Source organism: Cyprinodon tularosa, unplaced genomic scaffold (assembly GCF_016077235.1).
Source record: "Cyprinodon tularosa strain WSP-4 unplaced genomic scaffold, ASM1607723v1 ctg218, whole genome shotgun sequence".
NCBI classification, from domain to species: Eukaryota; Metazoa; Chordata; class Actinopteri; order Cyprinodontiformes; family Cyprinodontidae; genus Cyprinodon; species Cyprinodon tularosa.
In genome coordinates, this window is record NW_024038814.1 from 763,914 (window position 1) to 775,923 (window position 12,010).

At 37.5% G+C, this 12,010-nt stretch overlaps 1 protein-coding gene across 1 annotated transcript; it reads left to right on the forward strand.

Annotated features, from left to right (window-relative positions):
* The first annotated feature begins 9,248 nt into the window (after nucleotides 1-9,248).
* Nucleotides 9,249-10,101, forward strand: LOC119784072 (claudin-4). Its single transcript, XM_038285932.1, has one exon. The coding sequence runs from the start codon at nucleotides 9,275-9,277 to the stop codon at nucleotides 9,941-9,943; it is 669 nt and encodes a 222-aa protein (XP_038141860.1). The 5' UTR covers nucleotides 9,249-9,274; the 3' UTR covers nucleotides 9,944-10,101.
* The last annotated feature ends 1,909 nt before the right edge of the window (nucleotides 10,102-12,010 follow it).

The window sequence follows — 12,010 nt, forward strand, 5'->3', positions numbered from 1 at the left end:
TTTAGCCATTACTCAGTAGCTTATTGAGGCATGACAAAAACACTAACCTCACCTTTTTCAATATTTTTAACATAAACATTTCAGCTCATCAAATCTATTGATTGTAAGAAGAAGGTTTTGCATATATTAAGGGTAGAGAAGAGGATCAGAGAGGATTACTGATAACACCAAACCAAAACACTTCATATTTACAACATATTTATTTAATGCTCCGAACTTCAATGTCAATGCGGTTTTTTTTTTGGTTTTTTTACATATTTTTTCTCCCACACTGTTTACATTTGGTCACTGCTGCATTTGAAATAATAAGAAATGGAAATGTCATGACAGTTGTACAAAACAACATTTTATTTTGTATACACAAATTTGACAATAAAAGTAGCCTAAGTCTAAGTCTAGTTTAAGTCATCAATGCACCGCTGTTAGGATCATACATACGATTTAAATGTTTTATTCATCTTTCATTTGTTACACCTAATAAATTATGCTATTCAAGGAGTTTCCCTATTAATCAGTTGTATAAAATATTTTTTTATTTAATAGAGGAGACAGTTTTTACATTTTTAATGCATTCTGTTGAACTATTCAGTCCAGTTAAAGGTTTGTGCTTGAATAAAAGAATCAGGAAAAAACTTTTTTCTTATTACTATTGAACTTTATGTCTCTTGTTGTTGTTGTTGTTGTTGTTAATCAAGTTATAAAATATTTGATATTAGTTACATTTATTTCATGAGATATTGTTGTCATCAAATGTCAAGCAACAACATCAATAAACAAAAACTGCTGAATGGATGGAATAAACGTGAAAACTCCCTGATTCACAGTGGACCCATTTACACGTTGGGCAACACAGGAGGCCATTAGTGCTTGTTTCTAAGGACCAAATTACTGTGGAAAAAGCACAACCTGTCATATGTTCTTGGAAGTGGTCAGACTGGTTTCCACTCCCATGACAGGTGAATATAAAGTTGTTCCGCCTCTAACTGACTTCTTGCCAGGAAGTAGTCGAGACATGTTTGTTGCACCTGCTGAAACTGTGGAGCAACCTCAATGAAGTCATTGGTATTTAATCACCGCGTCAGAAAAGTGTTTCATCTCCCACAATGAAAAAGAAACATTTAAAAAAGTGAAGTTGTAATATTGAAAAAACCTTGATCACATGAGATCAGAGATGTTTTTCCTGTCAGTTAAAGCCTTATGGTTCAGGTTTTACCTAAAAACGCTGTTATTCAAAACCAACTGAGGAAATATTGAAATGAGGAACTTTAAAGCCAGTCACGCATCTAAATGTTTTTTCCTGCGTCAACATTCAGAATATATAGCTGTTCTTCAGCTTTTTTCCAGACAGACTCTGACTTGCCGCATAAAACGTCACAAGAAACAAAAACTAGAACAACTTTTCTATTGCTTGCTGGCACATCTAGCGAGCCCTCTTGTTTTTAAGCAGGTTTCTTTAAATCCCTGTTAAAAAATTCAGCTCTGGCAAGTCTTTGTATGATGGCTTTCCGTGACAACCCCTAAGGGGACAACCAAAGGATTCATAAATAAAATGTCTAGTCAGTGACAGGGAAGAAGGCCCCACCCAAGTTCTACACTGTGAAACATTTTCATAAAACATGGATGAACACCGAAACTGGCTAATGGTGCTGAGATTGGTGTCCTATTCAAGAGTTTGGGAATAATCATGAATTCTATGTTCAGTTTTAAAACTGTATCTTTAAAATTGGATTATTTAAACACTGTTTAAGATTTATGAAATCTTTATTCTAACTTTGAAAACATCTTTTAATGTTTTTTTTTTGGCAGCAAATCAACCTCAGATTGAAACAAGTATGAAAACAACAATTTGTAGACTGGCTGAACCTGAATTCATTTCTGTTCTCTTGCTATTCAAAATGCTGTTGCGTATCTCAAACTATTATAAAATCTGTTACCAAATCATCAGGCACTGAAGGAAGGTTTTTCCCAGAAAAATTTCAAATTCATCCGGACATTCTCTGTTTACACTGTTGCCTTCAGGCAGACAATACAGAGCAATCAGAACAAGAACCAACCGTCTTAGTGACAGGTTTTACCCGACAGCAATAACAAAACTAAATGCAACCAAAAATAACAATTAATCATCATGTATGATGTGTGTGAGAATGTACTATTCTTATTTATTAGTTGTTTTGTATCAGTTATTGTTATTTATTTCTTATATTGTGTGTAAATGGTGGGACAGTGATTTTTGATTTTGTTTTTAGCATATGCACTGATCGATGGCACTTTTTAAAATGTTGTTGTTCTTGTGACAATGACAATAAAGATAAATTGAAATAAAATTCAAAATTGTCTTTAATTATTTGTAAACTCAAGAGAGTTTGAACCTTGTTTAGATCTTGTGTTATTTGCTTAACATTTATGCCTCCCATGGTGCTTCTAAAGGACAGACTCGGAAGCAACGAGTTATAACATGTTAGAAAGGTTTCCACCCTAAAAAAACGAACACTCCTGGTACAGACTGTTACAAAATGGCATCACAGCGAGGTTGGTTGGGGGGGATGGAGGACAATGTTTACTCAAAGGTGAACAGAGTAACGAAACAGAATTGTTATTATATATATAATGTTATTATATTTACATTTTTTTGTGTCTACAAGAATGAATACTTTTCATGTTAAATGCTATAAATTAATTGTTACATATCACAAAAAAAAGTGTTGACATTACAAAGGCATGGCACCTCAACAGGGGGGTAAACACCCAAATTTTCACGCTGTTAAAAACACTTTCTGTTGTAGCCATCAGACTTTTGGAGTCTGGAGACTCAGCAATATTTGTTATCTCTGTCTTCAAATTGTGAGAACTTGTCTCTTCCAAATATCTACTGCTGAATGCTGTTCTGGGCTCTGGTCAAGCTGCTCCAAAACTTAAATTGTTCACTCCTCAAATCATTTTAATGATAGTTTCTTAATTCACAATGATAATATTTTTCCTTAAAGAGAAAAAGACACCCTCAAGTTTTCAATCAAAATGCTTCATTCTCTGCAGCATCCTGGTTTGTTGCAGAAAAAAAACAGCATAAGCAGGATGTTCTCTTGTTATTGTTTTTGTGATACATTCATCCATAAAGTTTAGGGAAATTCTAACCAAGCCTGTTGTCAATTGTGAAAAAAAAAAAAAAAACAGAGCCAACCGTATGGAAGTAAATATGTGCCATCAGAATTTGAATAAAAAATACCTCTGAAATTTGAATGTTGTATATTAGTGCTTACTTTTTCAGTATTAAAATAAATTCAGAATATATTTTTAACCTAAAAAAAATTCAATGTCATTATTTGTACATAAAAAAAAAATTCAGTGTAATTTTTTTACATGGTTGCAATTTTCAGTTATTAAAAAAATTCACATTCCTATTTCAATGTGATAAAATTTTCAATATACATATTTTTCACAGTTTAAATTTTCAGTGTTAAAAAATTCAGCATATAAAAAATTCAACTTTTCAAAATTCAAATGCAATATTTTCATTGTCCTCCAATTCAACTTGCTCAAATTCACTGTTTCAAATTCAGCGTCTAAAAATTCGCTGTAAAAATGGCCAAGGTTACTTCAGGTCACAGACATTAGCAATGGATGTCCGATTCCAACATCCACCTAATCACGTGACACAACCGTGATATTGAAGAAGTACCAGTATCACCCAGGCTGGCGACCATGGAGGCGAACTCAAACCCAACGGTGAGTTTAATGCTTTCATATTTCTGTAGTATATTTTATTTTGCGCATGAAGTTTGATACATTATCTGAAAGCCTGATTTAAAACACTGGTTTGGGCCGTTGTTAATCTTACACCGTGTAGTGCCGGCATATTACTTCTCGCTACCTCCGAGCACCCCCCCTCCCCCACCCAATTTACCCCGTTTTATTTCAAAAAGAAATACCACTTGCGCCAAGTCTAGAATCTTAAAGAGAACTGATGGGTGGTGACTTTCTGGGTTGTTTGTATGTTGTCTTAGGTGAGACTGAGACAGGCAGTCGATGCCTACTGTGCTCTTCTCCCATTAAAATTGTAGAAACTATATCAAGCACAAATAAATCTACAATTTGGTAGGTAACTGGTATTTTGAATGATGTTGTAATGACAATACATTTCTTAATTAATTCATAAATGAAGTCACCTAACAATACAGTAGCTGATCAGAGTGGGGTCGGAACTGTTCACAGCCCCTCTTTGAAGCACACAAGGCAGCCATATTAGCTTACTACATTAGCGGTAGCATCTCCTGAAAAATTACGACTTTACTAAGACTGCCTGGAAAAGTGGTATTTCTTTTTGAAATAAAACGGGGGAAATTGGGTGGGGGGGAGGGGGGGGGGTGCTCGGAGGTAGCGAGAAGTAATATGCCGGCACTACACGGTGTAAGATTAACAACGGCCCAAACCAGTGTTTTAAATCAGGCTTTCAGATAATGTATCAAACTTCATGCGCAAAATAAAATATACTACTGAAATATGAAAGCATTAAACTCACCGTTGGGTTTGAGTTCGCCTCCATGGTCGCCAGCCTGGGTGATACTGGTACTTCTTCAATATGACGGTTGTGTCACGTGATTAGGTGGATGTTGGAATCGGACATCCATTGCTAATGTCTGTGACCTGAAGTAACCTTGGCCATTTTTACAGCGAATTTTTAGACGCTGAATTTGAGACAGTGAATTTGAGCAAGTTGAATTGGAGGACAATGAAAATATTGCATTTGAATTTTGAAAAGTTGAATTTTTTATATGCTGAATTTTTTAACACTGAAAATTTAAACTGTGAAAAATATGTATATTGAAAATTTTATCACTTTGAAATAGGAATGTGAATTTTTTTAATAACTGAAAATTGCAACCATGTAAAAAAAATTACACTGAATTTTTTTTTTAATGTACAGATAATGACATTGAATTTTTTTTAGGTAAAAAATATATTCTGAATTTATTTTAATACTGAAAAAGTAAGCACTAATATACAACATTCAAATTTCAGAAGTATTTTTTATTCAAATTCTGATGGCACATATTTACTTCCATACAACCGGAAATGTAGTTAACTCCTTTACTGTTTATATCAGCCTCTAATTACCATTGTCCTTTATTTTCTATAGTATTGATAACTGTCTATAATGCGAAAAAGTATGAATTATATTATTTATTTATATTATTATCATTATTATTATTTGCCTGTTGTTAAAGAACAACATGCAAATGTGCAGAAGCCATGAAAATCCTGCTAGCAGGGCTGAAATGCATTCATAGGTCATTTCAATCGGAAAAACTCACATTGAGAGAAAACACAATTAGAAGAAATTTATTGATACAATTATTTAGTCTTTGGGGCTCAGACCTCGGCAGGAAACATAGCGCTGATTTTTTTGATTGATATGCATGAAAAGGAGTAAAGAACAGGGCTGTGTCCCCCCCCCCCCAGGCCTGAAACTGGTGGTGGAGTGGAGATAGATGAAGTTGGTCAGTCTGTAGACTGCTGGCTGGCAAATCGGTATGCTGAGCTTTATGGGGAGATCCAGTGGACTGCGTGAGCTGATACTAGAGCTTCAGGGACCTGGAAGATGGAAGTCCAGTTGGATAACACAGGTTGAGAGAACCTGTCCATGATGAGCAAGCATGAGGCGACAGTGGAAAGGAAAAACTCCACATTGGGAAGAAACCTCTGGCAGAACCAGGCTCAACATGGTGGTCTTTTGCTGGTCCGGTTGAAATGAGACGCGGAAAGCAGTAAGAGTCCGGGAGGAATGACACTGGGGTTGGAGGTGGATTGAAACAGGGTCATTTGAATGAAGTCAGACAGCGCAACCACCGCCTGCATACTAGGTAGCAGACGAGTTGCAGGTCGGAGGCCTTTTAAAATAAATTTTGGATGCTGATTGGCTTTCGAGGAGGTTTGATTCAAGCTGATTGGCTGTGTCGTAGGCGGATGAAGGCGACTAGTCAGTTTATTTAGTTGAACTTCCACCTAGGCTCCATTTATCATTGCGAAGGTAAAGTAAAAGGGCTGAAAATTGAACTAGAATTAAACGACAATCAAAGAAAATATAGGCCTGCACAATTATTTACAAAATATTGTGGCTTGTTTCATTTTTACATCCTCTCTAAGAAATCTGTTTTTTAAATTTTAGCGTTTCAATATTGCAGTTAAGAGCCCCTTCCTTATCCAAAGACCTGCAGGAAGAGCTTCTCTGCTCAGCTGTATTTCTTCCCTACATGAAGAAGTTAAAAGAGCTATTTCTATCATTTGTTTTTTTTTTTTTTTCAAAGTCCTCCTGGATATACTGTATGCTTTATTTTCTAAAACCCCCAGTCGGTCCTGACAGATGGTCACGAACAATTAGTTGGTTCTGTTTGTGCTTTCCTCCTGTCAATGACTCAGAGCAATTTGCCAAAGTTACTCTGGATAAAAAAAAAAAAGTAAAGATTATTAATTATTCTGTCTGTATGATCTGATTAAATTTGGACTTTGTAAAGTACCTTAAGATTACTTCTGTTGTGAGTTAGGGTTACATAAATACACTGAGATTAATTCAATAATGCATTATAGATATCATATAAAGGAGGAGAGAACTTTTTTATAATTGTTCATTTTTTTTATTTACATAACAAAGTAACTGGCAGTTTATCAGGGCATATCTGGAGTATCTACTTAGAAGCCTATAAGGGTAACTCCAGATGGTTCTTATTAAATAAATAAATGAATGAAATAAAATAGATTCTACTTTGTTCTGTCCTAATAAAATGCAGCTCTGAGAAAGAAGAGAAGCCAGCATTCACAGCAAAGCTGGCTCCCCCTACCTGTCAAACCATGTATTATGCACCTTTATTCACAATGGAACACAAAAGAATAACTGTTTAAATGGGTTTTTTAAACTCACATTTTTTTTACTTTCCTTCATAAGTGTTGCTTTTAAAGTTACTAAGTAGACAATAAAGCAATGTAGAAATATGCTGTGTGTGTGTGTGTGTTGGGGGTTGAGAGCATGGTATGTGTGTCTGTGTATTCAAGGGTAAAACACAATGAAAGCAAAGATGCTCAGCCTGACCTGACCACTGACCCCAGATGACCTTTGTTAATTAGTTGAGAATCTTTAATGACAGAAAGTTCCTAACTTGTTTGAGAAACCTTTTAGACTCAGTTAAATACAAGGTAAAATAATATAAATAATATTTCCAAAGGTTTGGGGTTTCTTTGATCACTTTATTGGAAAATGGTACAAACAGATATACTGAAATGGATAATGATGGAAATACCAGACTCTTTCAGTCACACATACATACACTATATTGCCAAAAGTATTTGCTCACCCATCCAAATTATTGGAATCAGGTGTTCCAATCACTTTCATGGCCACAGGTGTATAAATTCAAGCACCTAGGCATGCAGACTGTTTTTACAAACATTTGTGAAAGAATGGGTCGCTCTCAGGAGCTCAGTGAATTCCAGCGTGGAACTGTGATAGGATGCCACCTGTGCAACAAATCCAGTCGTGAAATTTCCTCGCTCCTAAATATTCCACAGTCAACTGTCAGCTGTATTATAAGAAAATGGAAGTGTTTGGGAACGACAGCAACTCAGCCACGAAGTGGTAGGCCACGTAAACTGACGGAGCGGGGTCAGCGGATGCTGACGCGCATAGTGCGAAGAGGTCGCCAACTTTCTGCAGAGTCAATCACTACAGACCTCCAAACTTCATGTGGCCTTCAGATTAGCTCAAGAACAGTGCGCAGAGAGCTTCATGGAATGGGTTTCCATGGTCGAGCAGCTGCATCCAAGCCATACATCACCAAGTGCAATGCAAAGCGTCGGATGCGGTGGTGTAAAGCACGCCGCCACTGGACTCTAGAGCAGTGGAGACGCGTTCTCTGGAGTGACGAATCGCGCTTCTCCATCTGGCAATCTGATGGACGGGTCTGGGTTTGGCGGTTGCCAGGAGAACGGTACTTGTCTGACTGCATTGTGCCAAGTGTAAAGTTTGGTGGAGGGGGGATTATGGTGTGGGGTTGTTTTTCAGGAGCTGGGCTTGGCCCCTTAGTTCCAGTGAAAGGAACTCTGAATGCTTCAGCATACCAAGACATTTTGGACAATTCCATGCTCCCAACTTTGTGGGAACAGTTTGGAGCTGGCCCCTTCCTCTTCCAACATGACTGTGCACCAGTGCACAAAGCAAGGTCCATAAAGACATGGATGACAGAGTCTGGTGTGGATGAACTTGACTGGCCTGCACAGAGTCCTGACCTCAACCCGATAGAACACCTTTGGGATGAATTAGAGCGGAGACTGAGAGCCAGGCCTTCTCGTCCAACATCAGTGTGCGACCTCACAAATGCGCTTCTGGAAGAATGGTCAAAAATTCCCATAAACACACTCCTAAACCTTGTGGACAGCCTTCCCAGAAGAGTTGAAGCTGTTCTAGCTGCAAAGGGTGGACCGACGTCATATTGAACCCTATGGATTAGGAACGGGATGTCACTTAAGCTCATATGTGAGTCAAGGCAGGTGAGCAAATACTTTTGGCAATATAGTGTATTTTAACTTTGCCTATTCCAGCCAAAGGTGTTTTTTTTATTGTGGAATTGAATAATTTTCAGATGTTTGTGTGCAAAAGCTTGAAAACATAAAAAAGAAATCAGAGGAAACTTTGTTTTTCATATTACCTCAAGGTTTTCCCCTATAAACAGCTGGAAAAAGAACATTTTTTCTTTCTTTTTTAATGCAGAAGGGTTTTATTTATATGATATTACAACACTTTCCATATAGGCCATATATGGTCTGAATACTGTTCAATACTGTGTCTCAACAATTTTAAACTTTGGAGATAAATCATGATTGAACAGTTTTATAACTATGTAAAATCCTTATGTCCACTTTCATACTGAGCTGTAATTTAGATTTATGGGGAAAAACAAAAAAGAATTCTTCTTCAGTTGCTTATTGAAAAGTTTTCTATATCCACCTTTAAATGAAAATGCCCAAAGCAAACAAGCAAACAGTAACCCAATCTTTTGCACCTGAAGATATAGTTTTAAAGTAAGGCCGATGCCACCTTAAGCTGACTCCACCTTCAATCGTCTAAGCTGTATAAGGAATCTGTTTCTCCCTCCTTACTGAAAGTCTTGGACAGGACTTTCAGCCTCAGAGATCTAATATCGCCTTCATCTCGGGCCTGCGGACACAGAAGGCCTTCTATCCCATAGATCCCTTGGAGTTGCTTTTATCTTCGTCTCCAGCTCCTACAATGTACTCCGCCGGCTTGGAGATTCTTGGGATGATCCTGACTGTGGCTGGCTGGCTGGGGGTGATGGTGGCCTGCGGGCTGCCCATGTGGAGGGTGGCAGCTTTTATCGGACAGAATATTGTCATCTCCCAGGTGATCTGGGAGGGATTATGGATGAACTGTTCGGTGCAGAGCACGGGCCAGATGCACTGCAGGGTGCATGAATCCATGCTGGGGCTTCCAGGGGACCTGCAGGCGGCTCGAGCCTTGGTCATCATCTCCATGGTTCTGTCCATTGTGGGAATCGGCCTGTCAGTGGCTGGTGCCAAGTGCACCAACTGTAGCCGGGATGTGGGCAGCAAACCCCGCCTTGTGGTGGCTGCTGGAGGGACTTTCATCGTTGCCGGACTACTGATGCTGGTGGCCGTTTCATGGACGGCCCACGCCATTGTGGTGGGCTTTTACAACCCGCTGTTGGAGGAGACAGGGAAGAGGGAATTTGGGAATGCTCTATACTTTGGTTGGGCCGCCTCCGTTTTGCTAATTCTAGGGGGGGCCCTGCTTTGTTGCTCTTGCCCTTCTAAATTAGCTACATCTCCAGGTGGCGACGACTCTGCACCTTCCAGGGTGGATTACTCAGCAGTCAAAAACATTTCCATCAATGGGTACTCCAGGAGAGACTACGTTTGAATATCTATCAGGACTGAAAATGTTGGAATTTTGTAGATAACAGCGAGACAAACCATGTGGTAGAAAAATATTCTCCTTTTCGTATTCTGACTGTTTGCATGATTTTCTATAAAAATGAAAGAAAAAAAAACATCGTAAAGCATCTGTGTATTATATTACTGAGATTTATGCAGTGTTTTTTAGAATAAATAAAAAATAAAAATAAATGAATAAAAAACCCTTTTAAAGAATAACTTGTGAGAAAAATGGATTTCTGCTTTAGAACTACGAGTCTCTCATCCTACAAAGTGTCATCGGTATGCAAAGCTTGGATACATGCCAGGTCTACTGGTCAGCAGTGTCTGACCAATAAGAGCAGATCCTCTGTATGCGATAATGAGGAGTTTCATTTCAGCCTAAGTGCAGGTAAGAAACAATGGGGGACTTGTTTCTGAAGAGCGCTTTCCGTCCTCTGTGACCTGTCCTCCATTTGTGAAGTGAAACTCAATAAGAAATAGAGGTCTCCATCTGTTCAGAGGGGGGGGTGTAATTTGGGCTGTAACTGAGCCCAACTAACTGACAAAGAGTCTATTGATCAGTTGGATACTGTTTACTTCAACCTTCAAAGGAGGCTTACAAGACCCAAACTATGTGTAAATTCAAAATTTATTTCAGCTTTTAAAAATATGAACATGAGAATGAAGGCATGTACTTAAAATATATATCTAGAGAAATTCTGATAATACAGAAGAAACTTTTTCGTTTCAGAGGAAGAACCGCAGTATTTGGCTTCCTGCAAGTCATGACACTGAAGCCAATGATGTCTAGAGATTACAAAACCACTGGTGTACGAGAAGCACAAATATCTCAAAGATAAAATGCAACTCATTAGTAGGAAATGAAGGTAAACCCACAAAACAGTCAAAATATTTTCCATTTTAGAAGAAATGCATCGAAAACAGTGGTTTGAAGTTTAGCTAAGAGTAGCAGGGGATCTAAACTAATATGTGAGACAAGGTGGTATAGTAGGTAAAGGCTTTTGTTTATTAATCGTTGCATAGCAGCCTTTTTGGCTCTGACTTTGTTGGTAGCGCTTGCACTGGAAAAACGATCTAGAAATAAGAGAAATTTCCTTAAATTAAGTGTATTTACCTTAATTTAAGTAGGTAAATAAGACTGTTTGCCAATGGAGTATTTTTACTTTTAAAATAAGATCATTAGATAACATACACTTGAAATAAGACAATGCAATTGTGCTTTCTTATTTTAAATGTAAATTGTCTTGTTCCACTGGCAAAATTTCTCTTTTACCTCCTCAATCGAAGAACAACTGCAATTGTTTTAAGAAAAAAGTACTTATCTAGATTTTGATTTTTTCCAGTGTGTAGCTATGTTACGGTAGCTAGAGCTCTCTCATTCAGATGATAAACATCTTCTTTGCTGTGTGAAGCACTTTAAAGCTAAAAAATATTTGTAAAAATATCAAAGCATATATTCCTAGGGGATCCATTTGTGTTACTTTTTAGGTATATCATTGAGTAAAATACTAGAAAATTGTGATAAAAAATAACTTTTGTCCCAAAGACTGATCAGGCTTCATTGACTCTATTCTATGATTCTACTTAGAGCTCAGCCCACCCTAACAAAACATACAGTTTCCTCCATCTCCAAGGCTGACTTTAGAAGTAATATAAAGGAAGCCGCTTGTGAGTGAGATCTTGGTTTGTTAATGACCTATATCTAAAGACCACAGGTGAGGATATGGAAAACAGGTCAGTGGGTCAATTGAGAGGTCTAATCTTTTGATTTTTTTCTTAATGGCAGTCTAAAATAGCACCCAAGTTATTCTACCATCTCTTATAAATAACATACCATTATATAAACATGGACAAAATTGTTGGTACACCTCGTTTTAATGGAAGAAAAAAACACAATGGTCACAGTAAAACTTGAATCTGACAAAAGTAATGAAAAAATGAAAACCAGACATTGCTTTTCAACCATGCTTCATTGGAAGGATAAAAAAACAAAAAACTAATGAAACAGGCCTGAACAAAAATTACGTTAAACTTAGCTTAATATTTTGTT

Excerpts from the sequence above, each read along its gene's own strand:
- LOC119784072 (XM_038285932.1), top strand. The coding sequence starts at position 9,275 with ATGTACTCCGCCGGCTTGGAGATTCTTGGGATGATCCTGACTGTGGCT.